The following is a 22,273-nucleotide window of genomic DNA, read 5'->3' on the forward strand; positions in this document are numbered from 1 at the left end:
GCAAGAACACTTGACCGTAAGCCTGCTCCGTAGACAAGTTTGAGCAACCGGTAGAGGATCTCTCTCAAACAAAGGGTGTAGGCAGTATTCAGTCATCTGATATATTAGATAGTTATAACTACCTAATTCTAATTTACATACAACAATCAAACCAACCAATACTTCCTGCTATACTACATGAAACGAAATAGCAAAATGGCAAAATCACATCCAATAAGACATGAAAGTAATCACCGATCCGCGAGCATGTTCTTAATACTGCTATAATACTGCGGCAACACAAGCTTCTGAATCTCCTCCTTTGCGAGCCACTTGAAGTCCGCAATGTCCTGCGTATTAGCCTGCAGATCGGCCTGACCAGCCATAATGCGGCTCTTCAAGAAGAATGTCTTTTCGCCTGCGATGAGCTCCTTGGAGGCTGGGTCGGGCTTGGGGGCCTTGAACTTGTAGGAGTAGTGACCGATGGGGTGGAAGCCCACGAACCAGGTGTTCATGTTGATACCGGCGGACTGGGAGAGGGTGCGCTCGGCTGCCTATTACAGAGTCAGTATAATCGTATCGTATATCATATTGCATAAAGAAAAGAAGAAAAAAAGAAAACATACCGAACGCAAATTCTCCTCCAACCCTACAGACGAACTAGGAAACTTCCAATATCCCTGCTTTGTCTTTACCAGCAAATACAACGTTCTCTGCAACAACCTATTCAAACTCTTCTGATCATTCTGTTTGTCCGCCTCCGTAACCCGAGAAGCCGGACGCTCAATGTCAACTTTTTTCGTGGTTGCCCCCTCCGACGAAGCGGTGGTCACAAGCTCTGCATCCCGCAAAAGCATTTCTACCTGATGCTCCGGCTCCGACTCGACAGAGCCCACGAGTAATTCATCATTCCAGGCCTCTGGTGAATAGGCATTGTATTTACCAATGTCGCGAGAAGGGGTGAGACGATCTTTGTATTTCCTCTTCCAGTCCTCGTCTGCAGGTGTACCGCGCTTGAAGTAAAAGTATCGCGTGAAGGGGAGCGCGAGGCGCTCATTTAGTCGTTTTTGGTAGAAGAAGAATGATTTTTCAAAGGGGCTAAGATCGCGGGTTATTTGTGGAGGCCGAGAAAGGACGACGCCGGCTTTGATATCGTACCCAGGTGTGCCGGCGGCTTCGGAGCTGGAGGCGAGGGGGACCTCAGTTTTGGAGGCGTCTGAGCCGCTGACGAGAGTCGATGCTGCTGAGGCGTAGCTGCGGCGGGTGATGGTGAGTGTTTCTTGACAGCTTCTGCAGACGGTGGAATTGGATGATGGCCGCACTTGGGGGTAAAAGTTTTGTTAGTCAATTGCACCTTCACCAATTACCATTGAATCAAAAGAAAACATACAAATTGCAGAAGCCATCCTCCTAGTTCCCTGTGACCCAGTCGCCATTTCTATTCTTCTCGCACGGTCGGTTTCTGATGTCGCAGAAACACAGGAGTTTGCTTTTGATACTCAAGAAAAGTTCACAGCTCCGTCTCAACTCTCCCGACTCCGACAAACCCACTAGTCCCAAATAAGTTAGGCGCCGCGTGACCCGTCAACGACTTAAAAAGAAAATCAAGTTGAGATTTTCTCCTTCCTTTTGTTTTCTACAACCCGAGCATCTACCTTATCTTCACCTAGCTGCCATTTCTTACACGGCTAGTTGACCATTTAACGGTGCTCAGATGAGCGTTGCAGCCATTTTTCGCTAGCGGTACCTTCTTATTACAAGGCGTACAGTTAGATAGACGCTGCGTACATCTATTTTTCTTTCTCAGTTACAATTGGATTGGCAGGGAATTCGTTGATTCATTAGACTCATTAGCCGATATATATTGACTTCGGAAATAGACAGATATCAGTCGTTATTATCACCGCCTTATACTATCCAATTTAAAGACCCTCTCCTGCGTCCCAAAAACGCGAAGCTTGTTTCCGTAGACTTTCCATACTGGTGCTGAGAAGGATGGGATTAGTTCTGGACCAGAGTTGGCCATGGTCAATGTGTCGACGCTCTCTGGGCCCGTAGGTTCAAGGCTAATGGATTCCAAGGCCCCATAAAGATTCCTGCCAGCAAATTTAGTGCCAGAATTCGTAGTCGAACGGTTCTTATCGTCAGTATGCTTTGTTGAAGTCGTATTGGCGATAGCTGTGTGAACCCCCCCTGGCTGGATCGAGACAGGTTTAGTATGCTGTATCAACGTGTCTATCGATGGCAATGGCGACGCTCTCGGGCGGGCGCCAGGCAATTGTACGGCTTGCTTGATGAAATTCTGAGCTGTTAAAAGACTGTCGTATCCGGCTTCGTGCGGACATGTCTTGTTCTGATATCGAGTGTGTTTTGAATTAATTACTACCCCAATTAGTAGAATCCCAACTTATCAATAGACAAAACCTACTGATTTCAGGCTTGGTGATATGATTGCATGCTTTGGCTATGTCATCCAAAGATGCCACGGGATTCATATCGCCACAATCATGAGTAAAGATGTATTTAGTATCAATCAGCATAGGAAACTTTTCGTGCAGTAACCGTGCGAATTCCTCCACTTGGTCCGGTAGATAACCGTAAAAGCATTGCCACAAGTAAACCACGTCCATGAACAGATTGTGTCCAACAAGCGGAATTCGACCATTCTTACTTTTCAATGCATCAATGGTTCTTTTCCAATAAGCAGCTGCGTCCTCTTCCTCTTCAACAACACCAACTAAAGGATGAAAGGCCTGGGGTGTCAGTTGGGAAAGATCTCCGCCCGTCAACGCTTCAATGACCCATCTGAAGCCACGAAGTTCTAACAGACGCTTTTCGACGCGGTTCAACTTCTCTCGGCGTATTCTATCTTCTCTTTCCTTGTCGTATTTGACGATCCGGATATAGTCAGGGCATCCTATAGATGTGAGGGAGGGATATTCAGTCTCTACGAGTTGATGCACCAGTCTTTTCTGGAAGCGATTCAAGCTCGTCGTAGCCGGTCTACCATTCCTGGATGTGGCATCTCGTGATGGGACGTTCAGATACTCTCGTCTACCCTAGAATCGGTGTAAGTAATCACTCTTTATAACTTTAGTACACAAATTCTCCCTCGAGTGGCTTACTTCACCCACACTTAACCATGCTTCAATGTCCTTTCGCACATCAGCAAGAAAGGCCACGGATTCTCTATCCCGCTTGGACAGCACCATCTGAGCGGTCGTTCCCGTCTCTGATCGGCCGCTGTTATGTTGGTGGGCATCCTCTAGTACTTTCTTCTCCTCTTTTGTCGAGAGATAATGCACGCCTTCCTGGAAGGGTGCGTTCAAGTCAAACCCAGATTTCAGTAAGAACTGAACGGCTATGACATCAAAGTTAATATGAATGTGGTCTAAAACGACACGATTTTGCATACCACTGCTTGAGAAGCCAAATGTTCGATCGATACGTAGTGTAGAATCAATCAAAGGGCTTAGATGAATGTTGTATGGCTTGACTGTGTATGTTCCTTCTTCTGTGTGAGCTCATTGTGGTAATGAGAGAGATGCGTCAATGGTTCCTCACCTGCGATAGCATCTTCCTTCACAATTGCAAGTCCTACCTGGAGGATCTGGTAAGTTCCTGCTGCCTCTTTCACTTCTGCATATCTTTCCTGAAGAGTCTGTCGCCGAGATCCCTGATAAGTGGGGATACCAGAGAACTCGAAATCTAGGGCGACGAAGGTGCACTCGCTGATGTCTTGGAGGATGTGTGGGAAGTGGTAAGTCCAGGTTTGGCCTGTGACAGTGTCCCACTCTGGAGATTCCATATTCAAAGCCAAAAACTCGAGTTACTCTTTTGATTTGGAAAACCTGGTGAATGGGATGGGATGTTGGTGTAGCCCCGCCAGCCTGGAATATATTCAACGGATGAATTAAAGTGAGACAGGCATGATGATTTACCTAGCCGGCCTCAAGCCATCATTGCATGTCCCGCCAACCCAGCAGACTCTCGGTTTATGCAGCCAACTGCCATATAGTCGTCAAGAGTATTCCGTATATGTAGTTAAATAAGCGATTCGTGATAATCTTGTACATACGAAGGGTGTTGTAAATCAACGAATGATAATCTCGGACTTAGACCCCGGATGCCGCTAACGGCAGGAGCTACCCACTCACAGTGGCCGAGCCGAGGATAACAAACAGCCAGCAGAGCTTCGTCGGTGAAGCTGCTTGCTTGTGCTCGCTCATTGACTACCTTTCTTTTTCATACCATTAGACAGCAGAATTATCTGAAAAGTCGATCCTTGTATTCAATTCCTCTGTACAGGCCTCAGTCTCGTCCGTCTAGCATTCACAACTATCGTTCTTTCGATTGAAGCTGTGGAGACCCCAGCCATCATGGTCGAGCAAGATGAAACCCAGATGTCGACGTCGCAGACTCTCTATAACTCAACTTCATCTCTCCCCACTTCGAAACTATGCTCTCAAACATATAAATCCGCATCGCAACTATTTTTGACGCGCCGTCTACAAGAATCCTACAACACTCTCATCCCAATTGTCACAGCGCCAACGACTTCGGATGATGTTCAAATCACGAACGGCGATGGCAACACCTCAACACTCGCGCCGATCGCATATGCATCAAGCAATGTTAGAATAAAAGTTTGGAACTTATACATAACGTTGCTAAGCAATATCATTGACCTGGGACCGGAGGAAGGCAAGAAAGAGTTTGGGCAGAAGGAATGGAAAGCTCTAGTAGCCAAGGTCCGCGATGGATCGATTTGGGAGGAGATTGTGCAGACTGGGTATCAAGGCCTGGAAGGCTCTGTCGATGCCGATGTAATCAACAATTTGTGAGAATCCATCTCTGGTCCATGAGCTAGAATCCAATAGCTGACTAGGTTCCTACAGAGGAACGTTACTACTGACACACTCGCCGTCGCAAACACTCAACCAACAACGTCTCGAAACATATCTCTCCGTTTATCATCAACCAAACTTAGACGTTGCCGCATACATGGAGAATTCGGCGTCAGGCTCTCGACGACTAACCCGGAACGGAGGAACGGACACCCCCAAGGATTTGGTCGCACGAGTAAAAATCATTGAACTTTTTACGCTTCATGTTCTCCCCCAAAACGGAGAATGGGATTATGCGGCAGAGTTCATACGACTCAGCGAGGTACTCGACGAAGAACGAAAAGAAGTCTTTCTCCAGACTTTGGATGAACTCAAAGAGGAGAAAGATCGAGGCAATCAACGAGCGGCAGAGATACAACGTGAAAAGGAAGCAGAGTTGGAGCGACAAGCACAAGAGGAGGAGGAAAGAAGGAAAGCCGCGGCGGCAGCAGAAAAAGTGCAAAAAGCGTCCGTTGAACATCGGAGAGCGAACAGCGAGGTGGATTATGGGATCGATAAGAGTCATCCCAATGCCGCCGCCAAGGATCGATCTGCCGTTAAAGGAGCGGACAAACAGGGATCAAGTAGCGATAATAAGAAATCCAAGTCAGCCACCACGAGGCGAACGGCATTCCCACCATCATCGTCATCAATGTCAAAAAACATCAGAGAGCGAGAACGGTCCACAGACTCGGTGTCACGGCGTATACGTGTTTTCTACAATGTCATCCGGAATATCTTGCAGCATGTCCGAAGCTCCGTTTCTGGAAACCCAATGGCAACTATCCGTACATTGATCTTCATAATTGGTTTTGTCCTGGTGTTGGGCAGGCAGGATGTTCGCGCAAGGATACAACGATTGACCAATTCGAGTTGGCAGAAGATCAGAGGGACGGTTGGAATGGGGATGAAGGTCAGCTACATATGAGGAGATAGACGAGAAAAATTCTTGACACAGTCTCGGGAGTTTTCACATGTATATATATTGGAAAATTGACACTTGTCTGTACACTCCCTTTACCTCTGTGTAGAAGCCAGTTCCCACCCACCAGTTACATTTTATCCTTGTGTATAGAATTACGCCACGAATCCTTGAACTAGTTAGAATTAATATGATCACACCTATATACGTATGTATCAATGGACTTCACTTCTATCCTACAACCCTAGTCGGCCCTATTGTACCTAGGTTACCAACTGGCGGTGACCATGTAGGCGGTTAAAAAATCAAGCGCCGGTCAAAGTCGGCATTCTCGCCGATGGTAGAGGAGTAAAACAAGATCTTATCTCGATTATCGATTGTCGACTACAAAATATCTATTTTCTGATCTGCTTATATGAATTAAGTATATACGGGTGTGTCTTGATGCGATTTAGGAGTTGAAGTCTAGTTATGTTGACTCTATTGAATTGACGAACCTTATTGTGAAACGAAGATGGGGACGGAAACAGGGGCACAGATTGTTCCTGACAATCCAGAAATCCAGGACAATGCATACGAGGGTGTTAAAATACCACACCGGGCATTGCTAATCCTCAAAAAGACTCTCCTCCTAATCTTAGGTCAATGGCTCATCATCGGCATGGGCATCGCCTGCCTACTAGCCTACCTATTCCCCAACGTCGCCAAACACGGTGGCATCATCAAATCGCAAGGTAGCATTCTCTACGGCGCTGTCGGATTAGTGTTTTTGATTTCTGGGTTGAGCATACCTCGCTCAAAGCTATACACGCACATGTTCAATTGGCGGCTTCATGCATTGGTGCAAGTCACATCGTTCCTGTTTGTGCCTGCTGTGGTGCTGGCGGTTGTGCATTTGATTATTGCCACTGATCCGGGGAGGCTGATTGATCCTGCTGTGTTGGCGGGGTTTATTCTTACCTCTGCGATTCCGACGACTATTGCGTCGAATGTGGTCATGACGCGATCTGCCGGGGGCGATGATGCCGCCGCTCTGGTCGAAGTGCTCATCGCAAATTTCTTAGGTCCGTTTTTAACGGCCGGCTGGACGGTGACGCTTATGCCAAAGACAGCTGAATTTGAGCTCTGGAGGAGCGGGAGCAGTGACATGAGTCAGATGTATCGCGACGTGTTTAAGCAACTTGGTCTGAGCGCATTGCTGCCTTTAGTTATTGGGCAGTTGATTCGGTGGACGTGGGAGAAGCAGACTGTTTATATCCTGCAGAAGTTTTATGTCGCGAAGTTTAGTACGGGGTGTATGATTCTTCTCGTCTGGACGACATTCTCATCTGCGTTTGCAACGGATTCGCTGGAAACGCTCACGACGCAGACCGTCATATTCACCGTGTTATTCAATGTTGCATTATACCTGTTTCTGACCGTGGTCTGCTTCACATTAGCACGACCGCCTCAGGCCCTAAGAAAAACTACCTGGGGAAAACGCGTCTTTCGTCCCATGCCCCCCGAGGAAGCGATTGCGGTGTGTTTCTGTGGACCGGCTAAGACGACAGCACTTGGTATCCCGCTGTTGTATGCCATGTACGACTCGATGGATCTATATACAAAGTCCAAGACTTCGATACCGGTGTTGTTGTATACGACGGAGCAGATTTTTGTGGCGCATTTCATGGTGTATGTTCTGCGGTGGTGGAAGAGGCAGTTGGAGAGGGAGGAGAAGCGTGATTCGGAGAGCGTGGTGGAGGGTATCGTTGAGTAATTCTGCATTGATATGACGAGATGATTTATGCCATAGATTTTAGACGAAATTGGTTACTGTATGCTGTGTTTTTGAGTTGAGTTTACACGGTCCAAAGCAAGAATCGAGGCACGTGCTGATAAGCAGCTATAGTTAGCTAACTAGTTACTATGTAAGTTAGTTACCTACCTACTGCTTCCCCGCAAAACCGATAAGGATTCCATCCTGCTGGTATACTGCCTGCGACTAACTACAACAACTACGTACTACTTATACTAGGCATCCTTTTTCAACAAAATAGCTACTATGATCAAATCGAAAGCACCGCCCCTTTTTTCTCTGTCTCCTCGACTCCGGTTATTTCTTCTGCACGACAAAGGATACGTCCATCCCTGACTCATTCAGCACCCGGTCCGAATTTCGGACATCACATCCCAGTTTCCCAAACAGCCTCGGTTCCAGGCGGCCAGAATACTCACTCGATGCGCTCGCCCGAAATTACCCGCAACAAAATCTAGAGATGATCAGAAGACAAACTACTGGATCAAGGCTCTCGTGCTCGAAAATAAGGTAAATATATTTGGTAACTTGTAAATGCACGTAGATGATTGGTTTTCCCAGTCAAGATGGTACGTCAGCGTGATTGGTGTCAATCCCCGTCTTGGTGGTCTTTATGTGTGTCTTTCACATGATAGAGCGGTCTTGTTCTATGCTGGCGTTGGTTAACATGTTACCACATTATTCAAATCGCCTGGAAAAATGGCTGTAAACGTTATTTGGTATATGTATCTCCCAACTAGATGGTTAGCCGTAGCCGATAGATTGTGGACTGGTTAAATGACATCAGCTATAGCCTCGGAATCCAGTCGCCTAAGTACGGAAATATGGAGTATATAGAACAGGCATGCAATGACATTCATGAAATGGCATAGCCGAAGAATGAGTCAGTCGACTCGACTATAAGGTCTCCTTGGTTCCCTCTGTTTCATGTCTGGAATACTTGGTTTCTTAATTGGTTGTGTTACTTCCTTCCTTTGAACCGCTTGGGAGTTTGTCTGGTACGCTTCCGCTCGTCCAGACTCCAGACTGCTCTACGCGCCACCCCCATATTTCGACCCGCGCACACCATACCTCTCTCCTCGCGAGCTAGAAAGTTTCATTGCTGCTGTACGTGGACATTCTTGTCAGTTTCGGTCGGCTTGCTTGCATACACAAGATCAAGCTCTTTGCATTGATACTCTACACCCGGCTCAAGTTTATAGAGATATTCGACTGTGATGCAGCATACCCGGTGATACGATAGACCTAAATCAGTAGAACTACTGTACCGCCCAGTTTGAGGACGCGAGACCGAAAATTTGAACACATAGACAAGATGTCGACAAAGACATCAAATGGCAATGGCAACGGCAAAAAAAGGGCGTCGGCTGCCACAAACCTCATAGGTATGCTTGCGATCATCATGTTGATATACAACAAAGCTAAAGACTCCTAGCCGGCGGTGGCGCGGGTATGATGGAAGCCCTCGTTTGCCATCCATTAGGTATGTTAAGAACAAGTCGCGTCGAGGTCCTTCTTACTGACCATTGCAGACACAATCAAAGTCCGGATGCAATTATCACGAAGAGCAAGGGCACCTGGTGTATGTATGCTTCACAGAGGAAAGGGGGGTCAGATGAGCTAACAGCTTAGGTCAAACCGCGCGGATTTATCACTACTGGAGCCGAGATCGTCAGGCGAGAGACCGCTTTGGGTCTGTACAAAGGTCTCGGAGCAGTATTGGGTGGTATCGTCCCGAAGATGGCGATTCGATTCACATCATACGAGTGGTATAAGGCGCTCATGGCCGATGAGAATGGTCATGTCACCCGTCGAGCCACATTCTTGGGTGAGTTTGCCATCGTGCAATCAAATACATACATACCATGCTAACGCAAAATAGCCGGTCTTGCTGCAGGTGTAACCGAAGCCGTGGCCATCGTCAACCCCATGGAAGTCATCAAAATCCGTCTCCAAGCCCAACACCACTCCCTCGCCGATCCCCTCGACACACCCAAATACCGCAGCGCACCGCACGCCCTATTTACCGTTGTCCGCGAAGAAGGTTTCGGCGCATTGTACCGCGGCGTCACCCTCACGGCATTGCGACAAGGCACAAACCAAGCAGCCAACTTCACAGCTTACACCGAACTGAAATCGGCCCTGCAAAGGTGGCAACCGGAATATGCCAACAGCGAGCTTCCGTCGTGGCAAACTACCATTATCGGACTCATCTCAGGAGCAGTCGGACCGTTCACGAACGCGCCGATTGATACCATCAAGACTCGCCTGCAACGGACGCCAGCCGAACCAGGACAGACGGCGCTTGGTAGGATCACGATGATAGCCGGGGAGATGTTCAAGCAGGAAGGCGCCAGGGCGTTTTACAAGGGTATCACGCCGCGGGTGATGCGTGTTGCTCCAGGACAGGCGGTGACGTTTACGGTGTATGAGTATTTGAAGGGGAAGTTGGAGAATAGTCGGTGGTCCATAGTTGGGGGGGGGAAGTACGAGGAGTAATCGACCAAGAGGCAAGAGCCGTGGAAGTACATAGTGATACCTGCAATCTAAGGCTAACAAAGAATTTCGGCGTTGCACAACATTTGAATATACACTAATACATACACACTATACCAGATACGGTTAGTCCGTTTCTGCCTAGGGCCCCTGCCTAACAAAATTAGCCATCAAACAATGCAAACACACCAAAAGATTACTAGCGCGCTTTCTTTTCCTGTGGCTATATAAGCAGCTCCTCCCACCCGTCTTTCTCAATTTTTTCTTCTTCCTTTCCCTCCCCATCCTAGTGCTCGGGCAGTTCGATTACCAGTGAGGATTTCATCCGAGGTATCGATTTTGCTAGTTGAAAACTACCTAGTTTGACCACTTCAACCGGCCTGCGGGTCAGTTGGGAATTTTTGATCTCACTGAATTTTCGCTCAGCTAGTACTTGTTACTACTAGTGTTGGGGAGAGATTTTCCAGTAGACCCTTTTTTCTACTGTGGTTCTCCTGATGGGAATTATTCTTCATTTCATTGCTGGTCGTCCTTGTGATGGCTCGTAGAGAAGTGATTATTCTTTGACTATTCCATTTATCTGAACAGTTTGTAGGTAGCCATTTAAATGACTTGATCAAGTTCCGCAGTTGACTGGTCTGTTTTGGTCTCGTCGAACCGCCGGCGCATCGCTGTGTGGGGGGGGGGGGGGAGCTTGAGCTCAAGTGGTGAATGTGGCGATTAGATACAAGATTCCTCTACCTGTCTCCTACCCGTAACACTTCTTTGTCTTCCATACCATACCCAATTGTGTATATGTTCAGTGGATCTACATCTTTATCGTACCAGAATGTCTAGAGAATTCGATTTGGTCCTGCTAGGCCCAACGGGGTACACAGGCCAATACACGGCAGAAAACATCTACAAAAGCTTCCCAACCACCCTCAAATGGGCAGTCGCAGGTCGCTCGCACTCAAAGATTGAGAGTTTAGTACAGAAATGGCGGCAATTGGGTTACGACAGGCCTGATCCTGGTATTCACCCCCTTCTTTGCAGCATACTTCGAAAACATGTAGTGACATGAGTAGAAATTTTGACCGTGCAAATGAACTTGGATGATCTCCATGCATTGGCAAAACGGACGCGTCTGATTATCAATTGTGTTGGACCATACCATTTGTATTCGACGCCTGTTGTCGAGGCTTGCGCTGAGAATGGCACGCATTATGTTGACATGTTTGTCTCCCCTCCTGGGCTTAAGTGGCCAGCCAATATTTAACAAACGGACAGCACGGGCGAAACGCCGTGGGTGAGAAAGGTGTTGCATAAGTACCACCAAACTGCCGAAAAGAATGGAGCTATTGTACGTTTCCTTTTCCCTCTTTTCTTTGGTCTTTTACTGATTAGTTAATGGATAGATTATTCCATCCTGTGGCTTTGAAAGCGTACCGCCTGACATTGTTGCCTGGTACGCCGTGGATCATCTGCGCACAAAGCTATCCGCAGAACCTACAGAAGCTGTAGGCTGTATTTACGACCTCAAGTAAGTATTTCTATACAGCATTAAGAGGATGCGAAAAGCTGACAATAATCAGAGCCTCCGGCGCAAGCGGCGGCACCGCCTACACCGTCATCAGCACACTCGAAAGCGCCAACATTTCAGATCTAGTCAAATCCATGGATAGCTACTGCATCGCCGCCACTCCCTACCCGTCCACACGCACCACACCACGCAAATCTTTGATTGAAGCAATCTTCGGCGTCCGCGCAGTCTCTGACTTGGGAACGCTCACATCCTCCCCATCGGCCATGGTCGACGAAACAACCGTTATCCGCAGCAGTACCCTCATGCCATCCCTCTACGGACCACATTTCACATACCGCCAGTACCTTCGCGTGCGCAACGTTCTACTTGGGGCCGTATTTCATTACGCATTTACTATTGGCGTCGCTCTCCTTGTGTTTGCCCCCTTCCGATGGATTGCGCGCAGACTTGTGCCTGCGCCTGGTAATGGGCCGACAAGAGAGGAAGCGGTGAATGATTACTCTGAGTTTCGGGTTTTGGTCTCTAGTGACCAGAAAGACGAGAGGACTGGCCGAGTGAAGAAGCTGCTGGGTATTATTTCGCATAGAGGTGATTTGTATGGATTGACCGGTATCACGTCCGCTGCAGCTGCGAAGGTTATTCTGGAACACGAGAAAGAGATCAAGGATATCTCGGCTGGGTTTGTGACGCCAGCAACGTTAGGGCAGGCGTATGTCGATGAGTTGGAGAGGGGAGGATTCAACTTTGAAGCAAAGATTTTGGATTAGCTGTTTCCAAATGTTCTATTTTCAGTTACGTGTATACGACTACCATAAGCAAGCACTTAAAGGATATCACAGACTGCTCTTCTCAGGAAAATGTTTTTCGAGGAAACGACCAATAGCCTCATTGACCCTCTTGGGGTCCTCCGTCAAAGCCCAATGCGACGTATTCAATTTCTCAACCGTCAAGCTCGGGATCATCTGGCCCATCGATTTGCTCATACTTTCAGGTGGCAAGGCCAGATCCTTGAGAGCCTGGATGAAGAGTAATGGCACCTCGATTTTGGGTGTTGAGGCATACTCCTTTTCGTCATTGAAGTTGATTTCGGCCAGTCTGTACCAGTTCAAGGGTCCGTGGATGCCGTGGCGCGAGAATTCCGTGGTGTAGAATTCCAGGTCCTTCCCCACTACTCGTAAGCAAGATGTTTGCAGGCAGGAAGAAAGGAGAAGAAGATACGTACCTGACCCTTCAGTAACTGTGAAGGCCGGAAATTGCCCACTTTATTCAGCTTGATTCCTTTCTCTGCTGACCATCCAATTTCTCCTTCGGCCGTTCTTCCACCGTACAAACTGAGCAAGAATTGCTGGACATCATCCCTGGTACGAATGACTTTCTCGACCTCCCCCGAACGGAATTGTAGCTGATATCCGAAATTCGGCAAAAATCTGGCCACCATCTCATCTAGCGGGATGTAGTTTGCGCGTGGAGCAGAATATGGCACGCACACGGTTATAATGTGTGAGATTAGGGCGCGTTGGTGGTGGTAGATTCTGTATACTAGTGCTGCGCCCCTGTAGTTTGTCAGCTAGAAGCTTTTCAAGGAAGGAGAAAGGGGTGTACCAGTCATGACCGCAAAGCACAATGCGAGACTCTCCAAGCTGTTTAGCAAGCAGCGCGAAATCAGCGGCTATTTTCTTGAAGGCGTATTCCCTGAAGTCGTCGGGTGCGTCCTTTTCATAGTGAGCGTGTATCGATAGTCTTTTTCTGGGAAGGGTGAACGTACAGTCCGTCCATAACCGAGTTGATCAGGTGCAACGATTCTGAATCCAAGATTGAGGAGATGGGGGATTTGATATCGCCATCCTACGGCCAGGTCTGGGAAGCCATGTAGCTATATACTCATGTCAGTTTCATCCTTTCTAGCCATTTGAATGCAGAAAACATACCAGGAAGATAGTAGCCTTCCATTTTCCAGATGCGGGTTCACCGTATATATATGCTTTACCACAACGTCAAAATCAGTATTTATATAGCTAGGAGTGGGGGATACGTTGTAGCTCAAGAGGTTCAAGGTACCATAGTTGCGTCCATTCAAATTAGCCTTCCGCCACTGTACCCGCGAGTCTCCATCGAAACTGATCTTGTCAATTTTGAAATCATCAAATCTGGATGCCATTATTTCGGCTTGTCTCTTTTGTGTCGTGTGGTGCAGAAGATGAAAAATGTCACTTGTCGTTGATCCTTCTGCCCTAAATAGGAAAGTAAAGTGGAGTAAGCCGAGGTTGCAACGCATCGATGAAGGATCATCGGTTATACTCTGTAGATTTCGACAAGATATACAGAGTAAATGACTTGTACGGATTTTGATGTTAAAGCTATATAGACTGCAGAAATCTCTCAATTGTAATGGGATATGATTGTTTGGCGATATTGCCATACGCATACTTGGTAACGTACGTAGATATCAGATATATATAGTCATTCATCTGCTAATATTATACAACTAGTCAAAACAAAATAGCATAGCACATAGTACATATGTAGTACATGCTTTTGAAATGCCTTAGAAGTCAGACTAGTAGAGAACCATGTCCTCCTTATCTTCTTCCATGACTTCCTCCCCTTCATCCTCGTGGCGCGATAGATGATGCGTGGCGTCAGTGTTTTGTTCCCCTTTATCCGTCGCTGGCTCACCATTTCCTTTCTCTTTGGCTTTTTTCTCTGATTGATTGCTTGTATCCTTATCAGTATCCCGGGTTTTACCAGCTGGTGGTTCCAGGGGCGGCTCATTCGACACTTCCGGAGCTTTCCCATTCTCATTTCTTATATTCTCTTCCTCTTGCTCTCGTTGGCGCCAGCGATCCTCGAACTCCGACTCTTCTCTGGTTATTGTATCCTTAGCTTCCTGGCGCTGTTTGGAAACCTTGTCTTCGTCTTCAGCTCGTAGTTCGAACGGCCGCCATAACTGCGTAGTTGTTAACTCAAATTCTCACGGTACTCGATTTCAACCGAGGACTTACCAAGACAGGTTCCACCTTTGTACGTAAAAATCCAGCCGATTGCAGCATATTCTGATGCCTTACAGTCATCTGCAATAAAAACGCATAAGTATGTCACCACGTCACAATCCGCAAGCACAAAACCTACCGACACCCTTTCCAACTCCTTCTGCTGTCTCCTCCGCTCTTCCACAAGCTCTTCCTTCCTCCTCCTCTTCTTCTCACTATGCTGCTCATCCTGCAATTTGAGCTTCGCCTGCTGTCTCTGCTCAATATCCGCCCTCCGTTTCTGCGCACTCGTCGCCGAAGATTGGGATAATGTGCCTAGTAGTCCACCGAAAAGTCTTTGCCCACGTTTTCGCTCCTCGGCTGCTGCTGCGACTTTTCTTCCAGCTGGTCTTGTTGGTTGTTGTGAGGGCGATTGGCGAGTATTGTCGTCGTAATTGAGGTTGTCCGGTGAGCGCTCGTGTTGGTGGCGGTCGCCGTCAACACTTATGCGCCGCCTCTTGGTTCCGGTTTCTGAGACTGAGGATTGGCGTCTTTTATGGCCTGCATCTGGTAAAGGGGGCAATGGTTCTAATTCTTGAGCTTGAGGGACAGAGACTGCGGAGGCCAGAGTTCTGTGGTAAGGTGTCAGTAAGCTTCAAATGCGCCATGCTATGTAAGCAGACTTACTCTTCCGCCATGTTGGGTGGCAAACGACAGTTGTCAGCGGAGTGCGGTGCAGGCTCGAGCGATTCGTAATCAAATATTGCTGAGAATATGTTGAGTCAATATATCCACTAGGGAACTGCTGCTCAGAGCCTACCTATGCAGTCGGAGTGATTGATCCATAAATTCTGGAGTGGCGCTCGGGCCAACTGTGGAACCTCAACTTCAAAAGCGTTTCTAAGCTTTTCTACTCCTCCAACTACCCTGTACATACTCAACCCTCGACTTTCCTCTTACTCAAAATTACCTAGAACAACCGGACAAGAAATCATCATGTCTCGCCACCACCCCGATCTCGTCATGTGCCGCAAACAACCCGGCATCTCCATCGGCCGCCTCTGCGACAAATGCGATGGCAAATGCCCCGTCTGCGACTCCTACGTTCGCCCAACAACCCTCGTGCGCGTCTGCGACGAGTGCTCTTTCGGAAACTACCAGAACAAATGTATCGTCTGTGGTGGAGAGGGGATCAGCGACGCCTTTTATTGCTTTGAGTGTACGCGTCTAGAGAAGGATCGCGATGGCTGTCCGAAGATTATCAACCTTGGTAGTTCGAGGACGGATTTGTTTTACCAGAAGAAGAATTTTCGGAATCAGTATTAGTGTTTTTTTTTTGGTGGCTACTACTACGCTATATGCTCGATATCTGGCATGCATTATTTGGTGGCCTACTTCCGAGATTACGGCTTCAGGTATCCAGGAATGGATATAAAAAGACTATTTGCATATATCTACGCCGTCCAACCTGCATAACGGCACATCTACCGACCAGGGCGCCTAGGTCTAGCAAATCCCCGTTTTGGTCCATCGTCCTGTCGTGGGGCAACCTCTTCCTGCAGTCGTGCGGCAGTGATTTCATCCGGCGACGATCCTTCGATCTATACCAGATAGTCAGACATGGTGTTCTTTCGCTCAACAAAGGGATACAATGATCTCTTACCTTCTTCTCGATTTGGATACCCTCCGCCTCACCCAACTGAATCGCTACTCGACGCGTGCTTGCATACAACATCTTTTCTTTGATGGACGATCCCGAGGGACACGTGTAAATGAAGATCACAACGCTTGATCCAGGATAGTGATAGAAGGTATATCGTGGCGAAGAGTCTGATATGTGCGAGGCCACTTCACTCGGCGAGACATTTGACTCGGTAGAGTTGAGTTTGATGTTTTCGGATTTGACATCGATGGACTAGACAATAGATTAGTATAGTGATAATAGAGAACAAGAGGTTATCCAAACTCACCAGTTGAACCAACCCCCCGTCCTGGATATTCTTTAATGCAGTCTTCGCATCTTCATCCACAGGCATATTTACACCCATCCCACCCCCCGTCGCAATCCCACTAACCCGTGCTAGACTTCCGCCTGTACCTACATCCCTTCCAGCCGTACCATGTCTAGCCTCCTCTTCGGCACGTCTAACAAGCTCCAACTCTCTTTCTTTCTCATCCATCAATTCCTCTCTCTTGAACGACGAGGTCGAAGTTCCATTTCCCTCAAGATCGCGCTCTTTCCATGCTTCTTCTCCGTACACTTCTTCCTCCTCCGTCGCAAAAACCGTAGTCACGAACTTCTCACTACCCAATTCACGAGTCAATGTGGCGCGTGTCGAAGCAAATAACGTCTTTGCCCTAACACCGGCATTGGAAGGGATGTACGTCAATGCTATCAGTCCCCCCACAGAGGACGAATGATGACGAAGGACCAGGAAAAGAGGCGTTCTGGGCTCGAGGACGGATTGAAGCTGTGGCAGGGAGGAGTAGAAGGATGAGCCGGAGAAGGGGATTGAGGGTCGTGGTTTGAGGCTTTCGGAGTCGATGGTTATGGGTAAGGCGAATTGGGATTCGTCGGAGGTAAATGCTTGGAAGGCATTTTGTAGGTCTGATGAGACTGTTTGATTGTAACAGAGTGGCGGTCAGTTGGGGTTTTGAGGACAAGGTACTGCGGGGTATGGTTGAAGCTGGTATCTTGAGGAAGAGGATGATCCTGTTGATGGAAAGGATACATACCTGAGATACCGGACTGCATTTTGTATTCTGTGCTGTAGCAGTATGGTATCAGTGTTTGATTGTTAACTACTGGGATGTTGAAGTGGTGAAGGTTAAGAAGTGCCTGGTGAGCTACCCACTCCACCGGCACCCCTCAGTCTAGCCCCAAACATGGTTACCTAGGCACTGATCTGCCCTAACTACGGCAATACATCAACGCAGCGAGAAGGAAATGCCTACAATTTTAAGGAGAATATTTGCAACTTGAGGAGTACTAGTTTTCTGTAATGTAGTGACATTAATTTGACGGAGTATTCTCCAGTCAATTAAGCTACTTCGAATTTCATAGACCACAAAGGAGTGAATTTGGTCAGTAGGAGTAAGCGCAAGATGATGCATCCTAGTTGAAATTTAGCTACGAGACGTAGCTAAGCGGCAATCTCGAGACGCTGGAAACCACCCTCGGTAGCAACCTTCTTTTGAAGTTCAGCCATCCGCTGTTGGTCACCGATTGGGTCGGTGGAATCCGCATCGAGATCCCAGGTGAGCAACTCATTGGTGTAGTTGGGCTGGAAAGATGCGTCCAAGATTCCCAACCGCTTTCCATAGTTGGTGACCTTTTGCCAGTCGCGAGGAACGTTCTTCAGGTCACGGCTGAAATAAGCATAAGACCGCTCGAAGATCTTGCGGTTGACCTCAGTACCCATGATAGGCTTGAAGTCAACATATTCCTCGTAAGCCTTCTTGGGCTCAGCAATGACAAAGTCAGTAGCCCGCTTGATAGCGCGCAAGAACTTCATCACTTTGTCGCCGTTGGCAGCGAGGAAGCTGTCATTGGCAATGTAAAGAATCGAGCAGAAGCAGCAGCAGCCGAGTTCGGCGAGCTGGTCGATACGAAGCATCTGGACATCGTCACGGGGACGGCCCTGAGCTGCCAGCCATTCCTCTAGCTCGACCATCTGGACGTTCTCGAGACCAATACCAGCATCGATATTGCCCTCGATAATGGCCTTGGTGACGTTCATGCCGCAGCGCACAGCAGTGTAGTCATCGGGAGTCATACCGTAGTACTTGGTAAGCTCATCGATTTGGATCTATGATTGTCAGCGATGTGGATATGGAAAGGTTTCCTGCGCATTTTACTTTGCCAAACTCTCCAACGTAACCAATACGTTTGCCCTTGAGGGTCTTGAAGTCGGTGGTAATACCGCTGTCCTTGAGGTAGACAACTCCAGTAAACGGCTCGTCCAGAAGGGAACCGAAGGAGGTAACCGGGAAGTTACGGGCTTTGGCCTGGTGATGTTTAGTACTAGGTTAACAGAGTTCGTTCGGTACACATACAGCCAACGTGTGGATCATGGCTTTGAAACCCATGTCAACCTTGCCGCTGCCAATGATCTCGGTCACATCCGAAGGGTCATTAGGTTCTAGCAAGGCAACCTTAAGTCTCTCATCCTTGAAGTAACCCTTGCTTTGAGCAAGATAAAGAGGTGCGTGGTACGGGGTTGCGTGCCTTGTAAATATTAGCGTGTTGCAACAACAATCCGATGATTATCTCTTTCTTCAAGACGATAGCATAAAGCCAGGCGAATCATACCAATTGGTCAAAAAGGTGATCTTATCGGTCGACATTTTGACAGATTTGTTGGTATGATATCACTAGAGACAGTCAGCCAACGCAAACTCCAGGTCAGCTGCTCCCCACGACAGGGAACAGCCAGGAGGTAAGGTATCAAAGCCACGCATGTCCTTTCGCTAGTATTATCTAGATCAAGTTTTGACAGTATAATCTCAGAACAATCAGCCTGCAATACTTTGGGCAACCAAAGCATTGCAGACCGATTGAACACCTGTCATGCGGTGCAATGAATATTATACTATTGAAAATACCTTGACTAGTAGTGATAGCATCCATCTTGGATGAAGATTGTTTGGACATTGCGCAACTCGTACCCTTCGCGGGGTCGTACCGAGTGTGTGGTTGCTAGAGGATGTGTGATGGTCAGCAAGCGATCAATCTATTGACATACGAGGTGATTGCATGAAGTGAGAGAGTAAATCGATACATACGACTTGACGAAGAGCTGTGTTGTTCGATGTTGTTTGGTGAGAAGTGATGAGGGAGAAGGAGAAAGGAAGATGGAGGAAGAGGGGCAGGCAGATTTATACCTCAGGAAATACCTCACCGAGCGTAATGGCCAGGCCAACAGCGGCACCGGAGGATCCACGTCAATGCATTCAACCCACGCATCCCGAAGAAAACCACCATTTAAACGATCAGGTATGACTACGTCGTTTACGTAGTGGACAACCCATCATGCTATGTTCCTAGAGCTGCCTACCTAGCGCTTCCGTGCATTACCGTACCGTACAGCAAGGTACTCCATGCTATAAAACTATGAAACTAGTAGCATGCCATCCCAACTTCGTATCATATTCTTAGTATACCCTGATATATTTAAAATCCAGGTCAGATGAAACGCTACAAGAGACAGCATTCCAACAGCGTCCAGTCTGACTGGCTCACGAGAAAGGGTCACGTTGCCCACACCAGTCCCGATTCGACCTAGCGCCAAGCTTCAAAAAGGCAAACCCGTTCAGCCAACCCTCACTTGTCTTCCTCTCTCCCTCTCTCTTTCTTTCTCTTCTCTATCACAGCCTCCTACTTCTCGCTGGTCAATTGCTCTTCATGCCTTCTCTCGGCCGTTCATCTCACGTTTTGGGCTCCCATCCCTCGTCCGATGGCCGACACTTGTATCGTCTGTCTAAACGACCTTGGCGGAGACGCCGTGTCTTCTCCCGTCGCCGCCGAATCTCCGCCAAGACCTGATAATGATAATGATGATGACGCTGGCGCCAACACCACACCAAAGGCCTCGCTGCCACAAAAGAGTATCAAAAAGGCTGATGTAGATGCTGATGGCTCTACGCGACAGCTAGCTCGTCTGGTGCCGTGTTTGCATATGTTTCACAACGAATGTCTCAAACCATGGGTAGAAAGGGCAAACAGCTGCCCTGTCTGCAGAGCGAGTTTCAATGTAGTCGAACTGCTGGACAGTGTTGATGGTCAGTACTTGCATCGTGATTTTATATTCATGTCTTATACTAATATATCATAGGCCTCGTCGTCTCCACCTATGCCGTCCAAGATAAAGTCCAGGTCGCTGAGATAGACCCCTTCATGATCTTCGAGGAAGAGGTCACAGACGACTCCGACACGCAGCCCTGTCCTTATTGCGGCGATAACGACAACGAAGAAGTCTTGTTGTTATGTGATGGATGTGATGTTCCATCACATACCTATTGTCTAGGGTTGGATGCGGTGCCTTCTGGCTCATGGTACTGTGATGCGTGTGAAAGTCAGCGAGCCATTAGCGCTGTGTCTGACGCTCCAAGCAGACCTCCTCGCAGTCGCCGCCCAGAACGTCGGACTCGTGCACAACAGCGGATGCTTCGGAATCACAATCAAGCCAATTCCCTTCAGTGGGCAGCAGTGTGGCAGTCTGTTTACGACAGGCTGAATTTTGATCTCGACTTTCCGTTCGATGACGAACAACAGCCCAGCCGACCTCATGGACGGGCCACCCCTCGCAGAGGCTCTCATCGTGCATGGCAACGTCGTCTGGAGGTAGCAGAACGGCAAGGCGTGGGTCGTGTGTTTAGAGAACCGAGTGCTATAATAGACGAATATGTACCTCGGCCGTCTCGACCTCGTGTGCCCCGCGCTCCGACTCCACAACCCGAATCATTAGAGGAGATGAGAGCGTGGAACGCTTTTGAACGAGCTCGGGAACTAGAAAATGATCCCAGTGCAGCACGAAAGAGAAAAGAACCCACACTCTCGCCGTCTCCCGAACCAACCGAACCCGAAAGGAAACTAAAGCGGCCACGTACCAGACGGACAGAAGAGCTGGCCGCTTTGGCGACGCAGAATAACGGTGAAGCATCGCGGTCGGCTGTTCGATTAAATACCGACTCCGCTGGAGGACCGAGTTTTCTTCAGTCGTTGCTCAAAGAAGTCGAAGATGCTTCCAACTCTCCTCGAACTGATACGAATGGGCCTCCGACATATGTGAATACGCCTAATGAGTTCCATAGCACCTCTGGACCTTCATCACCATCATTATCCCCTGCATCCTCGAGCCGGTCGTCTCCCCGGCTATCATCAAGAAGTCCCCCACCTCATTCGCGAATACGTGCTGTATCACCAATACAGTTATCTCCTAGTATCGATTCGCCCTCTTCTCCATCTCCCGAATTCTCTCCGACGGTTTCTCCAGCTCAAAGTCCAACCGATACTTTCGAACTTCGACGCCGTCGTCATCATGATCTTCACCGACAACATCAAACCGAAGGTATACGATCCAACGATGTCTCCCCATCACGTCTTAGCCTTTCACTTTCCGCCAAAACAAGTATACAGAAACTGGTTGGCTCCGAACTCAAACCATACTATCGCCGCAAACTCATCACAAAAGACGATTATACAAATATCAACCGTACAATCTCTCGCAAACTCTACGACCATGTTGAGGAAGGGGTAGAGCTGCAAGCAGAACAACTACGAAAACTCAAAGACAGCGCACATAAGGCTGTCAAAGAAGCAGTTGACTTGCTTCGAGACAAGCCGTCAACTACCGATGAAAAGTCAGAACCCGGGGATGTACTAATAGAGACGTGAATGCAGTGGTTAGATCACTTTTACGATGTATATGCATGGCGATGGCGTTATAATTGGCCTACTTCAGCCATATTGTTGATTTGCATTCTTTGGTCTGGGACATCTGGTCTGGTGTATAGTGTTGGGAGCTCTGTTAGATACCATTTGGGAATGTGACAAATAATCTCCTTGTTCAGTACCATAATCGCAACACTTCTCTCGTTGTACTCATTATTTACAGTTCCCAGCAATAGTCTATAAAATTTTAGATACAATACAGTTAAATATATACATCAGAATAAAAATCCTCCCAGTGACAGCCGTAA

The 22,273-nt window shown here is 47.9% G+C and overlaps 12 protein-coding genes across 12 annotated transcripts; 6 read left to right on the forward strand and 6 right to left on the reverse strand.

Moving 5' to 3' along the window:
- Nucleotides 1–230: 230 nt before the first annotated feature.
- Nucleotides 231–1,415, reverse strand: EYB26_001920 (uncharacterized protein; the record flags this gene model as incomplete). The annotated part of the gene is made up of 3 exons (XM_054261228.1): nucleotides 231–533; nucleotides 606–1,300; nucleotides 1,370–1,415. The coding sequence occupies 3 exons, from the start codon at nucleotides 1,413–1,415 to the stop codon at nucleotides 231–233; spliced, it is 1,044 nt and encodes a 347-aa protein (XP_054117203.1).
- Nucleotides 1,416–1,879: 464 nt separating this feature from the next.
- On the reverse strand, nucleotides 1,880–3,787 carry EYB26_001921 (uncharacterized protein; the record flags this gene model as incomplete). The annotated part of the gene is made up of 5 exons (XM_054261229.1): nucleotides 1,880–2,361; nucleotides 2,408–3,038; nucleotides 3,105–3,340; nucleotides 3,395–3,487; nucleotides 3,544–3,787. The coding sequence occupies 5 exons, from the start codon at nucleotides 3,785–3,787 to the stop codon at nucleotides 1,880–1,882; spliced, it is 1,686 nt and encodes a 561-aa protein (XP_054117204.1).
- A 571-nt stretch (nucleotides 3,788–4,358) lies between these two features.
- On the forward strand, nucleotides 4,359–5,793 carry EYB26_001922 (uncharacterized protein; the record flags this gene model as incomplete). Its single annotated transcript, XM_054261230.1, has 2 exons — nucleotides 4,359–4,819; nucleotides 4,878–5,793. 2 exons carry the CDS (start codon nucleotides 4,359–4,361, stop codon nucleotides 5,791–5,793), a joined length of 1,377 nt encoding a protein of 458 aa, XP_054117205.1.
- A 508-nt stretch (nucleotides 5,794–6,301) lies between these two features.
- EYB26_001923 (uncharacterized protein) lies at nucleotides 6,302–7,543 on the forward strand (the record flags this gene model as incomplete). Its single annotated transcript, XM_054261231.1, has 1 exon — nucleotides 6,302–7,543. The coding sequence occupies one exon, from the start codon at nucleotides 6,302–6,304 to the stop codon at nucleotides 7,541–7,543; it is 1,242 nt and encodes a 413-aa protein (XP_054117206.1).
- A 1,354-nt stretch (nucleotides 7,544–8,897) lies between these two features.
- Nucleotides 8,898–10,081, forward strand: EYB26_001924 (uncharacterized protein; the record flags this gene model as incomplete). The annotated part of the gene is made up of 5 exons (XM_054261232.1): nucleotides 8,898–8,967; nucleotides 9,018–9,065; nucleotides 9,115–9,164; nucleotides 9,215–9,410; nucleotides 9,465–10,081. The coding sequence occupies 5 exons, from the start codon at nucleotides 8,898–8,900 to the stop codon at nucleotides 10,079–10,081; spliced, it is 981 nt and encodes a 326-aa protein (XP_054117207.1).
- Nucleotides 10,082–10,907: 826 nt separating this feature from the next.
- Nucleotides 10,908–12,370, forward strand: EYB26_001925 (uncharacterized protein; the record flags this gene model as incomplete). The annotated part of the gene is made up of 5 exons (XM_054261233.1): nucleotides 10,908–11,091; nucleotides 11,146–11,293; nucleotides 11,348–11,420; nucleotides 11,476–11,600; nucleotides 11,653–12,370. 5 exons carry the CDS (start codon nucleotides 10,908–10,910, stop codon nucleotides 12,368–12,370), a joined length of 1,248 nt encoding a protein of 415 aa, XP_054117208.1.
- Nucleotides 12,371–12,436: 66 nt separating this feature from the next.
- On the reverse strand, nucleotides 12,437–13,761 carry EYB26_001926 (uncharacterized protein; the record flags this gene model as incomplete). Its single annotated transcript, XM_054261234.1, has 6 exons — nucleotides 12,437–12,763; nucleotides 12,826–13,156; nucleotides 13,206–13,315; nucleotides 13,369–13,476; nucleotides 13,532–13,584; nucleotides 13,662–13,761. 6 exons carry the CDS (start codon nucleotides 13,759–13,761, stop codon nucleotides 12,437–12,439), a joined length of 1,029 nt encoding a protein of 342 aa, XP_054117209.1.
- A 399-nt stretch (nucleotides 13,762–14,160) lies between these two features.
- On the reverse strand, nucleotides 14,161–15,270 carry EYB26_001927 (uncharacterized protein; the record flags this gene model as incomplete). The annotated part of the gene is made up of 4 exons (XM_054261235.1): nucleotides 14,161–14,550; nucleotides 14,606–14,674; nucleotides 14,733–15,204; nucleotides 15,260–15,270. The coding sequence occupies 4 exons, from the start codon at nucleotides 15,268–15,270 to the stop codon at nucleotides 14,161–14,163; spliced, it is 942 nt and encodes a 313-aa protein (XP_054117210.1).
- A 298-nt stretch (nucleotides 15,271–15,568) lies between these two features.
- EYB26_001928 (uncharacterized protein) lies at nucleotides 15,569–15,898 on the forward strand (the record flags this gene model as incomplete). Its single annotated transcript, XM_054261236.1, has 1 exon — nucleotides 15,569–15,898. The coding sequence occupies one exon, from the start codon at nucleotides 15,569–15,571 to the stop codon at nucleotides 15,896–15,898; it is 330 nt and encodes a 109-aa protein (XP_054117211.1).
- Nucleotides 15,899–16,056: 158 nt separating this feature from the next.
- EYB26_001929 (uncharacterized protein) lies at nucleotides 16,057–17,327 on the reverse strand (the record flags this gene model as incomplete). Its single annotated transcript, XM_054261237.1, has 4 exons — nucleotides 16,057–16,173; nucleotides 16,236–16,487; nucleotides 16,543–17,189; nucleotides 17,309–17,327. 4 exons carry the CDS (start codon nucleotides 17,325–17,327, stop codon nucleotides 16,057–16,059), a joined length of 1,035 nt encoding a protein of 344 aa, XP_054117212.1.
- A 388-nt stretch (nucleotides 17,328–17,715) lies between these two features.
- Nucleotides 17,716–18,919, reverse strand: EYB26_001930 (uncharacterized protein; the record flags this gene model as incomplete). The annotated part of the gene is made up of 4 exons (XM_054261238.1): nucleotides 17,716–18,381; nucleotides 18,431–18,580; nucleotides 18,629–18,800; nucleotides 18,885–18,919. 4 exons carry the CDS (start codon nucleotides 18,917–18,919, stop codon nucleotides 17,716–17,718), a joined length of 1,023 nt encoding a protein of 340 aa, XP_054117213.1.
- A 1,109-nt stretch (nucleotides 18,920–20,028) lies between these two features.
- On the forward strand, nucleotides 20,029–21,968 carry EYB26_001931 (uncharacterized protein; the record flags this gene model as incomplete). Its single annotated transcript, XM_054261239.1, has 2 exons — nucleotides 20,029–20,353; nucleotides 20,407–21,968. 2 exons carry the CDS (start codon nucleotides 20,029–20,031, stop codon nucleotides 21,966–21,968), a joined length of 1,887 nt encoding a protein of 628 aa, XP_054117214.1.
- Between the last annotated feature and the right edge of the window lie 305 nt (nucleotides 21,969–22,273).

This window comes from Talaromyces marneffei, chromosome 1, assembly GCF_009556855.1.
Source record: "Talaromyces marneffei chromosome 1, complete sequence".
Classification (NCBI taxonomy): domain Eukaryota; kingdom Fungi; phylum Ascomycota; class Eurotiomycetes; order Eurotiales; family Trichocomaceae; genus Talaromyces; species Talaromyces marneffei.